The sequence below is a fragment of the Coenobita brevimanus genome, chromosome 78 (assembly GCF_032717465.1).
Source record: "Coenobita brevimanus isolate Jiangsu-jjx chromosome 78, ASM3271746v2, whole genome shotgun sequence".
Taxonomy (NCBI): Eukaryota; Metazoa; Arthropoda; class Malacostraca; order Decapoda; family Coenobitidae; genus Coenobita; species Coenobita brevimanus.
In genome coordinates, this window is record NC_137031.1 from 42,866,134 (window position 1) to 42,880,250 (window position 14,117).

The 14,117-nt window shown below is 43.9% G+C and overlaps 1 protein-coding gene across 1 annotated transcript in view; it reads right to left on the minus strand.

Annotated features, from left to right (window-relative positions):
* The window catches only part of HPS4 (Hermansky-Pudlak syndrome 4 protein), a 77,895-nt gene extending 69,662 nt beyond the window's left edge, over nucleotides 1-8,233 (minus strand). The window contains exons 1-2 of the mRNA XM_080279463.1: nucleotides 7,740-8,233; nucleotides 7,012-7,496 (exon numbers count right to left, since the gene is read on the minus strand). Coding sequence (XP_080135589.1) covers nucleotides 7,012-7,496; nucleotides 7,740-8,210 — 956 coding nt within the window. The 5' untranslated portion in view covers nucleotides 8,211-8,233. The remainder of the gene's footprint in view (nucleotides 1-7,011; nucleotides 7,497-7,739) is intronic.
* Nucleotides 8,234-14,117: the final 5,884 nt, after the last annotated feature.

The following is a 14,117-nucleotide window of genomic DNA, read 5'->3' on the forward strand; positions in this document are numbered from 1 at the left end:
AAAACCATGACAATTATTTCCATTTTCTTATTCTCACAAGGCTAATAAGCATATTAATTCTTTCTTTAATTTCCCAGGATGCACCTGAGTATCGCTAAAACCAAACTATATTATGCAACTGGGCTTCATCCTTGCAATTACGCGGAATATACGGAATTCAAAACGAGAGGTTAAGTTTATTTACAAAGAAATATATCACTACAAACGCCAGGTATTTGAGAAAATCGAAAAAGAAAAAAGATAGTCGTAGTGAAGTGGTTTAATGGAGATCTGCTTCGACCTCCCTATGTATCACAGCTTTCCTCAAAATAATAAAAAATAAAAATAAATAAGTAACAAGAAAAATTTATATATATGTCGTAGAGAAAGGGCTAAAGGAGGAAGGAACGAGTGACAATATGCAAGAGACGAAATTGCAATACGACGATGGCAGGTCAACGAGGAATTCCAAGGACGAGAGAGAGAGAGAGAGAGAGAGAGAGAAATGACAGGGGATAATGCATGGAGAGACAGAGAGGTAGACAAAATGTGTGTCGGAGAGAGACAGAGAAGAGAGGAGGAAGAGCAGAAGAGGAAGAGGGACAGAGAGTGAAGAGAGAGGCGACAGAGAGACAAAGAGAGAAAAAAAGAGAGAGGATGAGAGAAAGAAGAGAGGTGGGTTATGGTGAGGACAGGTATTGGTTATTGAGTTGAGGGCGACTTGAAGTTGGAACGAGTGAGGGGAGAGAAGGAGAGGGAGAGAAGGAGAGGGAGAGAGGAGGGGAGGGGAAGGAAGGGAGAGAAGAGGAGTTTGAGAAGAGAAATGGGTAGGAGAAGAAGGGAGAGGGAGGGGGAGAGGTAAGAGGGGAAGGAGAGGATGAGGGGTGAGATGAGAAAGAGTGATGTAGATAGTTGGCTTGATAGATAGATAGACAGACATAATTAGAGAGAGAGAGAGAGAGAGAGAGAGAGAGAGAGAGAGAGAGAGAGAGAGAGAGAGAGAGAAATGCAGTTATAATATACATTTTTCATACTTTCCCAGTTTTTTTTTTCTTAGCTCTTCTCTCCTCCTCCACCTCCTCTCTTTCTTCTCTCTGCCTGTTCCTTTCTTCCTTCCCCTCCTGTCTCTCCTCTATCGCTTTCTTCTCTTCTTCCCTCACCACCTCTCCACTTCCTTTTCCTATTGTTTACATTACTCTCCTCTCCTCTCCTCTCCTCTCTTTCTCCTATCCTCTCTACTCCTCCTCCTTTCCCTCTTTTCCCTACCCTTCCTTCTCTTCATCTTTTCTTCCTCCCCTCTCCTCTTCCTTTGTTGTCTTTTCTCGTCTCCCATGCTCTCCCACGCCCCCCTTTTTCCCCCTCCTCACTCTTTTCTCCTCCTCTCACCTCCCTTTTTTTTTCTCATATACTTTCTCTCCTCTTCTCCCTTCTCTTCTCTTTTCTCTTCCTCCATTCTTCATTCACCTTACTGCTTTGCTATCCTTGTCTTTGACGGAGAGTAGATATGGTCCTAACCTACTCTATAACAAGCAACATCGAATGGCTTCTCTTCTCCTCTCTTCTCTTCCTCTATCCTCTTCTCTCCTCCTTTCTCCTCTCCCTTCCTTGCCTTCCCTCTCATCTCCTTTACTACTCACTTCTCTACTCTCTTCTCTCTCTTTCCCCTCCCTCTCCTCTCCACTCTCTTTCTCTCCTCCTCTCCTCTCTCCATTCTCCTCTCCCCTCCTCCACCCCGCTCTTCCTGGTTAAGTCTTTATTTATTCATAGGAATTTTTGCATCTTTCTTTCTGGACTGGATGAAGGAAGGAAGGAGGTGGTGAGAAGGAGGGAAGGGAATGAATGAATGAATGAATGAATGAATGAAGGAAGGAAGGAAGGAAGGAACGACGTGAAAATTAAGGGGAAGACAGGAATGAAAGAAAGAACGAATAAATGAATGAATGAATGAATGTCTGAAGGAAGGAAGGAAGGAAGGAAAGACTGAAGAATGAAGGAGAGCGATGGGTGAGGGAAGGAAATCTATCAGTCATCTATCTATCCATCTATCTACAAACTTTTTCCAGTGACCACCTTCCGATTACTCTCTATCATTTCAATAATCAACTCTATCTTCAACAATCGTCACTCTGGGCATAATAACTCAAAGTGATAATAAATAAACAACAATTATCAATCTATCAGTCTATCTAATTATATCCCTCCATGCTTCTTCTTCCGATAATTACTTTCCAATCTTTCTACACCTGTGAATAATTTCCTGTCTGCTCTAATTATCGTCACCTTGGCCATGATAATTTAGAAGTGTAATTACCTGCTAAATGGAAATTATCTCAGCCGCAAGACACAGGCGGTATTGAGATGAAGGTGAGCGGTTATTGGCAGGCTATCAATACGTGTGTGTGTGTGTGTGTGTGTGTGTGTGTGTGTGTGTGTGTGTGTGTGTGTGTGTGTGGGTGTGGGTGTGGGTGTGTGTGTGTGCGAGAGAGAGAGAGAGAGAAAGCCGCTAAGTTACACACATCATCCAGACATTACGGGCCTTACAAGGTGTCATCTCTAAGTGCACAAGTTTAAGAACAGGTCAGCAACACAGAAGGCTCCCCTACACCCCCCTGACCCTCCGGCAAGAAGAACCATACATGACATACCCAGAAGCAACACCCTGAAGGACCGATAACTCTAAAGGAAAGTTTGTAGGAACGTCGGAAAATGGTACGATACTAAAAAGGAAGAGGATCATTCACAGCGTATAGGCAAAAATAAATAAATAAATACATAAATAATAATAAAGGCCATCATCAATATCATCAATATCATCATCATCACCATCATCATCATCATCAACCAGAGAGCAAGAAAAGAAACTGATAGAAGGAGAAACTATTTTTATTTATTTATTGACCTCTTTTATTTTTCAATCTAGAATTTCAATAACAGAAACAATGTGGCAGAGAAACAGGATGAAAGGGTATCCGTGTGAGAAGGAGACCGCCCACCTGACTTATTCTCTCTCTCTCTCTCTCTCTCTCTCACACACACACACACACACAATTAAGTTTTTGTTTCCCCTCCTCTCTCTTCCCCCTTCCTCCTTTATCCACTTTCCTTTCCTCTCCTTTCTCATCTTTTCTCCTCTCCTTCCTCCTCCTCTCGTCTCCTCATACAGATCACCTTATACAGCCTACAACACAAGAACCTAAACGTGAAAAAGACAAACCATTATCGAAAAAAACAACAACATTTGAGAACAATAAATCAACAGTAATCATGTTAACAAAAACAAATCACAAAAAATAACAGGCATATAACAATAAAAAACAACACATAAGCAAGAAACCAATACCAAAATAATCACTACACTGCATGGCTTCAGCAAGTAAGGCCTTGTTTACGTATTCAGTGGCCGCGTTTGGTATCCCAGCACGCTACTCATCAGTTCTGAAGCATGGTGACGAAGCACGCTATGAACGGTGAAGCAGAGGCATGGGCGGTGCTTCAGTTCAACGGGGCTTCATACGCTATAAATAGTGGAACAGAGGCAGGAGTGGGGTTTCATTACGAGTTCATAACAATTTTCCACGCATTTTCCAATTCTATTCTGTAAACGAGTACTGACCAACTGGGATGAGGGATGTGAAGCTTATGTGAGAAATACGAGTAATCTGTGACGTAGGCGAGGTTTGCATGGAGGTGATAGGTGAGTGTGTGAGGGAAGTGTGCAAGCGGCGATAGCAGGAGAAAGGCTTGAATGAGCATAAACGAGGTGATGAGTGAAGTGTGAGTGAGGCACAAAGGGTGATGGTAGGATGGTTCGTCGTATGAGATGATAGTGAGGTGTGAAGGTGGTGGTGAGTGAGTGAGTGAATGATATACGAAGTGGTAAACAGAGGGTGGTGTGTGAGTGAGTGAAGTGTGGATGAAGTGTAAGTGAAGTGTGAGTGAGTGTGAGGTATGAATAAAATGCAGTAAGGTATGAGTGAGACATGGGGTACAAAAACATAGGCTTTCATTAAGTGAATCCATTACTACTACAACATTTAAAAAAAAACAATGCTCCCTCTTCTTTCCTGCCTTACTTTCATTAATCTCTCTCTCCCTCCTTTCCCCCCCCTCTCTCTCTCTCTCCCTCCTTCCCTCCCCCCCTCTCTCCCTCCCTCCCTCCCTCTCTCTCTCTCTCTCTCTCTCTCTCTCTCTCTCTCTCTCTCTCTCTCTCTCTCTCTCTCACTACAACCAGACTACAAATGCTGCTCGCTCCCCCTGCCTCCGATCCATCAATCTTACCCACACCCTGTCACCTCATCCCCCCCCCCTCTGTGTCTGTCTGTCTGACTCTTTAGTATTCCTTCACTTCCTCCTTCCTTCCTCCCTTCCATCTTTCTTCCCTCTTGCTCGCACTCACTCTCTTCCTTACTTCCGCATTTATAACTCCAACAGCTCTCTCCTTCCCTTCCTTCCTCTTCTTCCTCCTTTATTCCATCATTTATCATCCTTATCACTCCTTCTCCAGGCCCTCGCTTCAAACATTCATCTTTTTTTCTTTATTAATTCCACACACTCTTCATGCATTTTCATCCTCATTCCTTCACCCACCTCTCTCTCTCTCTCTCTCTCTCTCTCTCTCTCTCTCTTTCTCTCCAAGCCATTTTTATCATCAAATATTCTCTCCACCTTCATCTTTCCCCACCATTATTTCTCTTTTATCTTCCTCTGCGTCAATATTCCTCTTCGCTGCCCTCAATCTTACTTGTCTTCCTCTCTTCCATTACTGTCATTCGTTTTAATGGGTTTCAGTTCTCTCTGCCTCCTCGATCTTAATGTGTCTGCCTCCTCTCTCTCTCTCTCTCTCTCTCTCTCTCTCTCTCACAATCACTTAGCCTCCACACCAACCTCTCTCTCGCTCTCCATTCCTTTCCTTCACTCTATGTCGCCCTATCACTCATGAATATTTATCACCTCTCTTCCGCACTTCCTCCTCGCCATTCTATATTCCTCTCACGCTACTTAGGTGATGAGGATACGGCCTGCACTACCTTAATTGCATACTAATCACCTGCCTAATAACTCTTTCTTAATACGGTGACGGATCTTTTTACAATCTTCCCATCTCCAGACCATAAAACTCAGATTAGGCCTCCGGTGTGAAAGGCCTAGAAATACTTTAAATTAAGGGATTCACTTTAGGACGACACTCCATTAACGCCTCCATTACAGTACCATGTTTTAAGGATTTTTATTTTCGGTCCCTTAATTTCGAGGACTCAATTTTCGTATTAAACAAGCCATCACTAGATAATTCCGGCCAATTCCACGAGCCATATGCGACTGTGAAACGTTTAAAGAGGGCGATACGTTACCCCTTTGGTTTGAAACGTTTCCCTGGGCTGAACAAAAACATCTGGAGGTAAAGAAAAACAAATGTATGAATGAAATAGGAAATGAAATAATTATCTGGAATCAAAGGGTTAAAGCTTCCAGACGATTTCCATCAACTTAGTAACGATCTCTGGGACCAAAGGGATTACTAGGACGATTTTTCTGTATCATTCAGCCTCTTTCCAAACCTCTCTACGGAACGACCACTCAGAGGGAACAGGTAAAGTGCCAACGAACCACCTGAACCACCTGGCTATTCAGATGGTGGTGATGCTGGGAGCTTGGGAAAATAATTGGCCTACAGATAAGTTCCAGGTGTTATAAATCCACTCCATTCCAATTATATAGTTTTCTCCTCCTCCTCCTCCTCCTCCTCTCCTCTCCTAGTTTTCTCTACCTCCCGTCCTCCTCCTATCCTCTCTTTCTCCTCCTCATCTTCTTTCCTCTCCTCTCCCATCTTCTTCTTCAAGGGCGATTAATCTTTCGGAAGATGAAATTGGAGTACCCATCCTTGGAGGGGGAACTCAAACAGAAGGATGAGCTTGAGTGGAAGGGAGACATAACAGGAAGATATGGGGCTTCATTACACTCTATTTACTCTAACTTGGCCTAAAACTGCCATCTCTCCATCTTGAATACTGAGCTGTAACAATAGATTAACCCTAGAATACGATGCTTGTCACGAAGAAGTGCTGTGGAAGAGATGGAAAACCCCAGCATTGTTTTTCCTGCAAATTTGACTACGTGAAATAAGCTGCAATGGGACGAAAATCTGGGCCATTTTAAAGTGGAAAGAGCACAGCAGAGAAAACTAAATTGGGGGAAACATACTCTTTTCACCTTAACTTGGCCCAGATTTTGCTCTTTTACAACTTACTTCACGTAGTTTAGCTGCATAATAAGACTATGGCTCTACATCCTCTCCACAGCTCTTCTTCGTGACTTACATCATACCCCTTCGGAGAGAGAGAGAGAGAGAGAGAGAGAGAGCTTGCACAGTACGGAAACTTAGACGATGAGAGAGAGAGGTGCTAATCTAATGTTGCAGTTTAACATTAGAGATGGTGAGATGATAATTCTTGCCCAAGTTAGGGTAAACAGAGTATCAGCTTAGGTTGGAGAGTCTAGTGGATCTAAGAAGACGAGGATGAAAGACACTGACTAGAAGATTAAGAATTTCAGACCGATTGGAAGACTGATAACTTGGCTGTAAGAATGAATCGACTCTTGAGTGATAAGTGAGATGAAGCGCGTAAGTGTGGATGTTTATGTATGTGGTGTGAAGTCAGGATTCCAGGGGCTTAAATGGGTGAGTGAATGAGGGTGTGGCGCATTACCTGCAATGAATTTTGGTTAGTTTCTCCTTCTATCATGTTTTCCTTGCTTTCTGAACCCTGCCTCATGCGTGGATGATAGTAGTGATAAGGATGATGATCATAATAATGTTGATGATGATGCTCATGACGAGGATGATAATGATGAATGAGCGAGTGAAAATGACTGGAAAGAGGACGGAAAAGAAAACTGAATCCGAACTGGAATATGAAGATACACGCTGACTGGAAGCTGGAACTGCGCTGGAGGGCAGAATAATCCTGGACAAGAGAAGAACACTGGAAGGAATAATTGGAAGGGAAGGGGAGACTAAACTAATTAACTCACCTTTTAACTCGGGGCGGGGCTGGCTTGGTCATCTCAAGCCCGTCTTGTATCCTGGTATTGATCCCAAGCCAGTCCCCAATCGGCACCAGTGGCATGTTTAAGGACTCCCTCGCCCTTCCCCACTCACTCCCCAACCACTCCTTTCCCCAAGTCCCGTAGACTCTTAACAACTCCCCGATGTCCCTGTCTCGCATGCACCCGGGCTTCCAGTGTCCAGCCTTCACCCATTCCACAGTCCTTTCCCTGAGTTTCAGCTGATCCGCCTTACCGCCACACCACCGGCTCCAACTCGCGACCCTTGACCCGAGATGCGACCACGCGAGGGAGGGGGTGGCATAAAGTCTTCGTGCTTGGTGAAAGTCCTGTGCCGACTTTAACTGGATATCGAGGGGGTCCGAGCCTTTCACGGGTTTGGGGAGGCGGTTGAATTGGCTTTTAGCAGGGTGTGAATCTGAGGTCTGGTCCCTTCCCCACGAGTAACTTAACTGGAAGATATCGCCGAGAAGACCACTATCACCTTCTCTTCCTATTCCTTCTTTTTCTTGATCTTCTTCTGCTTCTTCTCTTCTTTTCTCCTGGGTGCGGTTAAATTGGCTTTCAGGAGCTTTAGAATCTGACGTATGATCCTTTCCCCACAAGTTACTAAACCGAGGGATATCACTGAGAAGACCTCCTCCTTCTCCTTCTCCTCCTTTTCCTCTTCCTTCTCCTTCTTTCTCTTCTTCTACTTCATTTCCCTTCTCCTGGATGCAGCTGAATTGGCTCCCAGGAGCCTTTGAATCTGAGGTCTGGCTCTTTCCCCAGGTGTAACCAAGCTGGAGGAGATCAGAGAGAAAACCACCTGCTTCTCCTTCCTTCTCTTCATCTATTTCTTCCTTTACTTTCAACTGGAGCCACTGAATCCCCCTTTGACTCGCGGTCGAAGATAGGATTCCTGGACGCCAAGACGACTGGAACTTACGCGTATCTTCCTGGAACGACTTATGAAAGACTTCGATCCTCTTCCTCGAGCTGAGAGCCTCCTTGTTTTTGCTGTCGCCCCTGAGGTTAGGGTTGCTGTTGTTGCTGATGCTGTTGATGATGCTTTTGCTGTTGATGTCGATACTGTTGTTGTTGTTGTTGTGTTCCCTGGCCCTCCGTGTCTCTCTCCTGGACCTCGTGTGAAGGTACAGAGAAGCCGTGGCACTCTGGGCTAACATAACTTCAAACTCTTTATTTCTTCTCTCCCTCATCTCCCATTTTGGCTCCCATCTTCGAGACTATTTCTATATTTTCTCTACCTTCTCTCTCTTCCTTATTCTCTTTATTGTTCTCGTCTGTCTCCCTCTCTTTTTTCTCTCGTCTGCATTTGTTTCTTTTTCTATAAGTTTTTTCTTTCTTCTCCTACCTCTTGTGTCTGTTCCGTCATCTTGTCTGCGTCTCCCTTTATTTTTGCTTCTTCTCTTGGTTTCTTCCGTCTCCTCCTCTTTTGTTACCTCTCTTCTCTTGTCTACCTCCTTCTCGCCATCTTTTCTTTCTTCCTCTGCCCCTCCTACCTTCCCTCCCACACTTCTTATGTCGCTTCAGTATTGTCCGCTTGGTAACCGTGAGAGGCACAGGGTAAGAATCACAGTCACTATTTACCTTTTCCTCAGTTCTGTTTAATTTTTCCTTCTTTCCAGGAATCTAACACTCCTCTCAGCATCTTACTTATCACGCTTCAAACTTGTTCATATTCTCTCTATAGTTATTCTTCGTCTGTTACATAATAAGTACCATTCTTCAACATTATCACTTCACCTCTTCCTTCGCCTAACACTTTTACATTAATTTCTCGTTCATTGCATTATATTTGTCGTCCTTCTTCCGCCTCTTACATTTGCTCACTGTTTTTTCTTCTTCTTCGTCTTTCATAGTTCCCTGTTTTCTTTTGTCTCCCCTTTTATATTCTTCTATTGCTTACAAAGTTCTTACCTATCCTCTTTACCTCTTTCTTTCTCTTCCTGCTTTCTTTCTTCCTCGCCTCGCTATTTCCTTACTTTCTGTATTTCACTCATTCTTCTCAACATATTTACGCTTCGTCATCATTTTCTTGCTTTATCTGTCTATTGTATTTTCCACTTTTTCCTGTCAGTTTACGTGACTTCCTCTTCTCTTGTTCTTTTCACTATCCCTCTCATTTTTCTAACCAAATTAACACTTCACATCATCCTTTCCTTCTTTTATCCTCTTTCAACATCTCTTCAAGTCTCATTTTAATTACCCTTCAATTCATTTCCTCACGTTATCTGCCAGTTTCATTCTTCCTCCTTATATTTTTCCCATCACAGCACTTCCTTCTCGGCTCCCTGCAAGATCACACACACCACCAGATTCTTCCTTATTTCCAGCTGATCTCACCCTCACTCGCACACCACACCCTCTGCCTCCTCACACCTCACACCATCACAAAATCAAGTCACGTTCTGAGCGAGGGGGGGAAGGTGCTGGTTTGTGGTGGGGGTGTGGTGGTGGGGTGTGGGGGTGGGGGTGTGGTGATGGAGGCATTTGATACACAAGTCATGTTCTCTGTTCATTCCTCTTCCCGTTTTTTACGTCATATCATTTTCAGCAATTTTCCCTCCTCTTGCTTTTACCTCGTCTGCTTTCCTTCATGTTCTCCTGTGAAACGGCGGAGACATATGATAAACACCTCACATTCCCTCTTCATTTTCCCTCCTGCTTATCATTTCATATCACTTTCTTTCATCATTTTCACTTCGTTTCATTTCACATCCACTCCTTCATACTCTCCTGTGACCCTGTACTTACGATCGACCTATATTCATGCGTAAGAAAAAACTATAAACAAAACTCACCTCTCGTCATATCCTCCCCCTCCTTCTCACAGCCTCACCTCACTTCCCTTCGTTTATATTCGAGATCAGGCCAGCGTCTGATATAAACAACAGTATTATCGTTGCGGTTTATTTTCTCTCCCCACATTCCCTCCTCCTCCTCCTCCTCCTCTTAACTCCTCCACACTCACACCTCACTTCCTCTCCTTCGATTTTTTTTTTTTCTGTCGTTATTTGAGATTAACCTACAAGCAGACGTAAGCAAAGGCACTAACGCAGAGATAATATTTCCTCAACATTTACCCTCCTCTTCACCACCTCACTTCGAGGCTCTCCTCCCCTCTTACACTTTCTCCTAACACATTTCCTCAACATCTCCTCTCCTCTTCATCATCTCGCTTCAGTTCCCTCCTTCCCCCAGTACATTTTCTCCTCACTATCTCTTTTTCTCCCGTGATTCATGTCCTTCGAGACTGGCCTGCCTAACACACATAAGTATGCGTATTAAAGCTATATTTTATTTCTCACTATTTTCTTCAACGATCAACTCTGCGCCTCATCTTCCCTCCAGAGCACTCATTTTCTCTATCGTACATCCCTTGAGTTAATCTATACATACTGAACATACATGCATACGTAAACAACTATGCAACTCAGTACGTAGGCATAAGTCATAAAAAAAAATCACTCCACAACATTCCTTCTTTCCATTCTAAGCCGCTTAAACGTATTAAACAAAAAATATGTAGCTGTGCATTTTTATTTCGTCTAAAACATCGAAAAATAGTGATGAAGTTTTCTCCCTACTCAGCCTCAGTCCTTCATCCCATCCCAAGCTGCCTTCATTCCCGTGTAAAATATTCCAAGTCACATTCTGTTTATATTTCTGCTGCTTCATTCTCCTCTTCCCACAAGCACTTCTAAATCCAAACTCCTTCTTTCAACCTCCATTACATATATGTGTATCTGTCTGTCTATCTATCGATATAAATGACTTGTCTATATTTCTGTTCTAATTAACGCTACCGCAGCTAAGGGGGGGTAATTTCAGTGGGTGTTATAATCCGGGTAAACACCAGATGATTTTGCTCAGCTTGGAAAAATCCCTGGGTCAGAAGGTTTTACTGCCTCGTTTATTTCCTTCTCTGCTATACGTGCGTCTCCGCGGTTCGTTCAGACTCAGATGAGACGATTTTGTTTGACTGAGAGAAACGTTTGGAGTTATGGGGTTTGTGCTAATAATAATGCGCCGAACACTCATTCCACGCGCAAGCGCACACACACATACGCGCGCGCACACACACACACACACACACACACACACACACACACACACACACACACACACACACACACACACACACACACACACACTGGGTTAAACTATGATCGTGCATAATGGTTTTGCCGGGACTCCCAGGGGTCTCCCTCCTCCGTGAGAGGAAAGTCTCGGTGATTCCACTATTCCCAAAACCTGGCCGGGGTGAACATCTATCAATACACAAAATTTCACGTTTATCGGTTAAAAGCTTCTGGCTGTGCATAACGACTTGGGTTGTGACCCCCAAGACCCGCCACCCCTGTGGGGAGCGGCCCTTGGGGGTCCCACTATACTTATAACCTGGATCGAATGTAGCTCTATCACTGTGGAAAAATTCGTGTTCCTACGAGGGGGGGGGGGGGGCACCGTTCCTAAGGACTTCGGGTGGGCACGGCGGGGCTGCTGCCACCGTGGCGGGAGACCCTTTTGGGTCTCACCCTGCCTGAAACCTGGCCCAGAGGTTAGTCTATCACTGAGCACAATTTTGTTCTCCTAACACTCGTCCCATCAGGCCGGGACCACATTCTTCAATAAAGGGCGGTAACGGGGTAAGTGAGTGACACAGATAAGGAAAGGCACTACATTTGGCCATCCCTGCAGGTGCTGCAAAAACAAGAGTACAAACATACAGTAAGTGTCTGGCAACACCGAAAACAGCAACAACAGGCAACAATTCTGGCAGCAGCGACAAGAACAACAACCTCATACAATTCACCAAAAACACTGTAAGAGGAATTACTTATCATTCTGCGGTCTTCTATCACAGCAGGTCAAAGATAAATAAAGAAAACACTTTGTGATTAGAAACTCAGAGTACAAGTTTTTTGAGACTTTAGTCAAGAAAGCAGGTTGGTGGGTCCACGTGCCTGAGAGAGAGAGAGAGAGAGAGAGAGAGAGAGAGAGAGAGAGAGAGAGTTACCTATTATCCTGACACCACTAATTCGGTAACAGGAATGGTAACTATCCTCCTCTCACTCCCCGTCATTAATATTTTAGTACATACAGAGTCAGATTAATGTCTACCACGCCTAAGTTATATATTTCAAGAGCATGACAGCTGAGATCTATTAATAACCACGCCATACAGGGAGAAAGCAAAGATCAAGACACTACCAATCTCGGCATCCGGCAGTCAACGTCCTTCCCCCGTCCCTTCCTCCCTCCCACCCTCGCCTCCTCCCCACGCCTCCCCCGCTCGCTACTCACCTAAATATCCCGTAATAATGGCCTGTTACACTCGCGGGCTGGAAAAATCGTCTCACATCAGCGAAAATGCGTAAGTTTGGGGCAGATTTCGGGACAACTTCGCTTAAGAGGGGTTGTAGCAGGGGTCTCACACAAGCGACACCGCGGCGCCGAGATGCCTGCCGGGCCGTACTTTGTTTTGAGAGAACCCGGCGAGGGGAAGATTCGGTTCCAGGTTAAATAAAAGCAAAATAATTAATGTTTGACAATTTCTAAGATGCGGTTATCTAGTAAGCCGTGTCTAGTTTCAGTGGTTTAAGTTGATCAATTTGGAAAAGCTCTTGGTAAAATAAAAGATGGACTTATGCCGATTTTATTAACTGCCGAACATTCTAACACTCGTCTAGCCATAAACGTTGCTTGCTTAGAAGAAATCTGCTGTTTATCTCGCGCAATCGGTAAGATGGAGGAAGAAAGGTTTGAGGACATTGACACGGCATCACACACACACACACACACACACACACACACACACACACACACACACACACACACACACACACACACACACACACCCAAGGATGATGCTTAATGGTTCCCAGGGTAACAGAGTCATTGTTACAGAGCCAAATACAATCGTTCCTTCAGCCACCTCAACCTATGAACCTAATCTTTACGTTATTCTAGGTAACTACGGAGCATCTTCTTTAACTTCGAGAAAACTGAGTGTTGTGTATGGGTCAGAAGTACACCTGGAGTGACTCTGTTAATCCCTTCACTAAGCACACGTAACACTATGGTAAATTAATGGGAGATGTAGCACAAGTTAACAACATAAGGGGTGGACACAACTCATCACGTCACCAAATCTGTTTTCAATTATCCACTCTTCTGTGTCACTTCTCACCGTCATGCAGTTTCCGATGCACTACAGGCTCATTACACGTTCACTTCTTGCCTGTATGGTGTCATAACTTCTCCATACAATAAGACACCCACTTGTTAATGTAGGATCACCACATATACAGATAATGCTTGTTAAATTAGTATCATTATAAACAGACACGTTTGTTTAATCAGTAAAATTCTCGTATAACAACTTCACTACAAATAATCCAATGATAGTTTTCCATAAATAATTAATAAAGAATCCACTGGTGAAATAATTCTGGTATTACATTACTCAATAAACATGACTGACTAATGTATAAGTAAGAATGGCTGACTAATAATATCCTGGTATCAAGAGGGAGACGAAAAAAGAATAAAAAAACGAGTAAAATAAGTTTAAAGAGGACGAGACTGACAACATTTACTACAAATAAAGTACCCCGCTGCTAAACAGATAAAGAAGTCAATAAATGAGTAAATAGGAGCACAGTAAAGTTAAATAAGGCGCCAGATAAAACCGCGGGGGAGACAGCAACCTCGCTCCCTCTCAAGGACTCTACACACACCTTAACTTCACTGGGCCACTAGCACGACTGAAACCACGTGACCGCACACACACACCATCTCTCTCTCTCTCTCTCTCTCTCTCTCTCTCTCTCTCTCTCTCATTTCCTTACTCCTTTCTTTACCTTCCAGCTTCCAGGGAAAATAGAAGGGTATTTTTCTCACCGTTCTTCTCTCTCTCTCATTTCCTTACTCCTTTCTTTACCTTCCAGCTTCCAGGGAAAATAGAAGGGTATTTTTCTCACCGTTCTTCATCACTCTCTCCCACCCTTCCTTACCACCTCTTCTATTCCTCCTCGGTCCTTCCTGTCCATCACTTTCATTCTTTC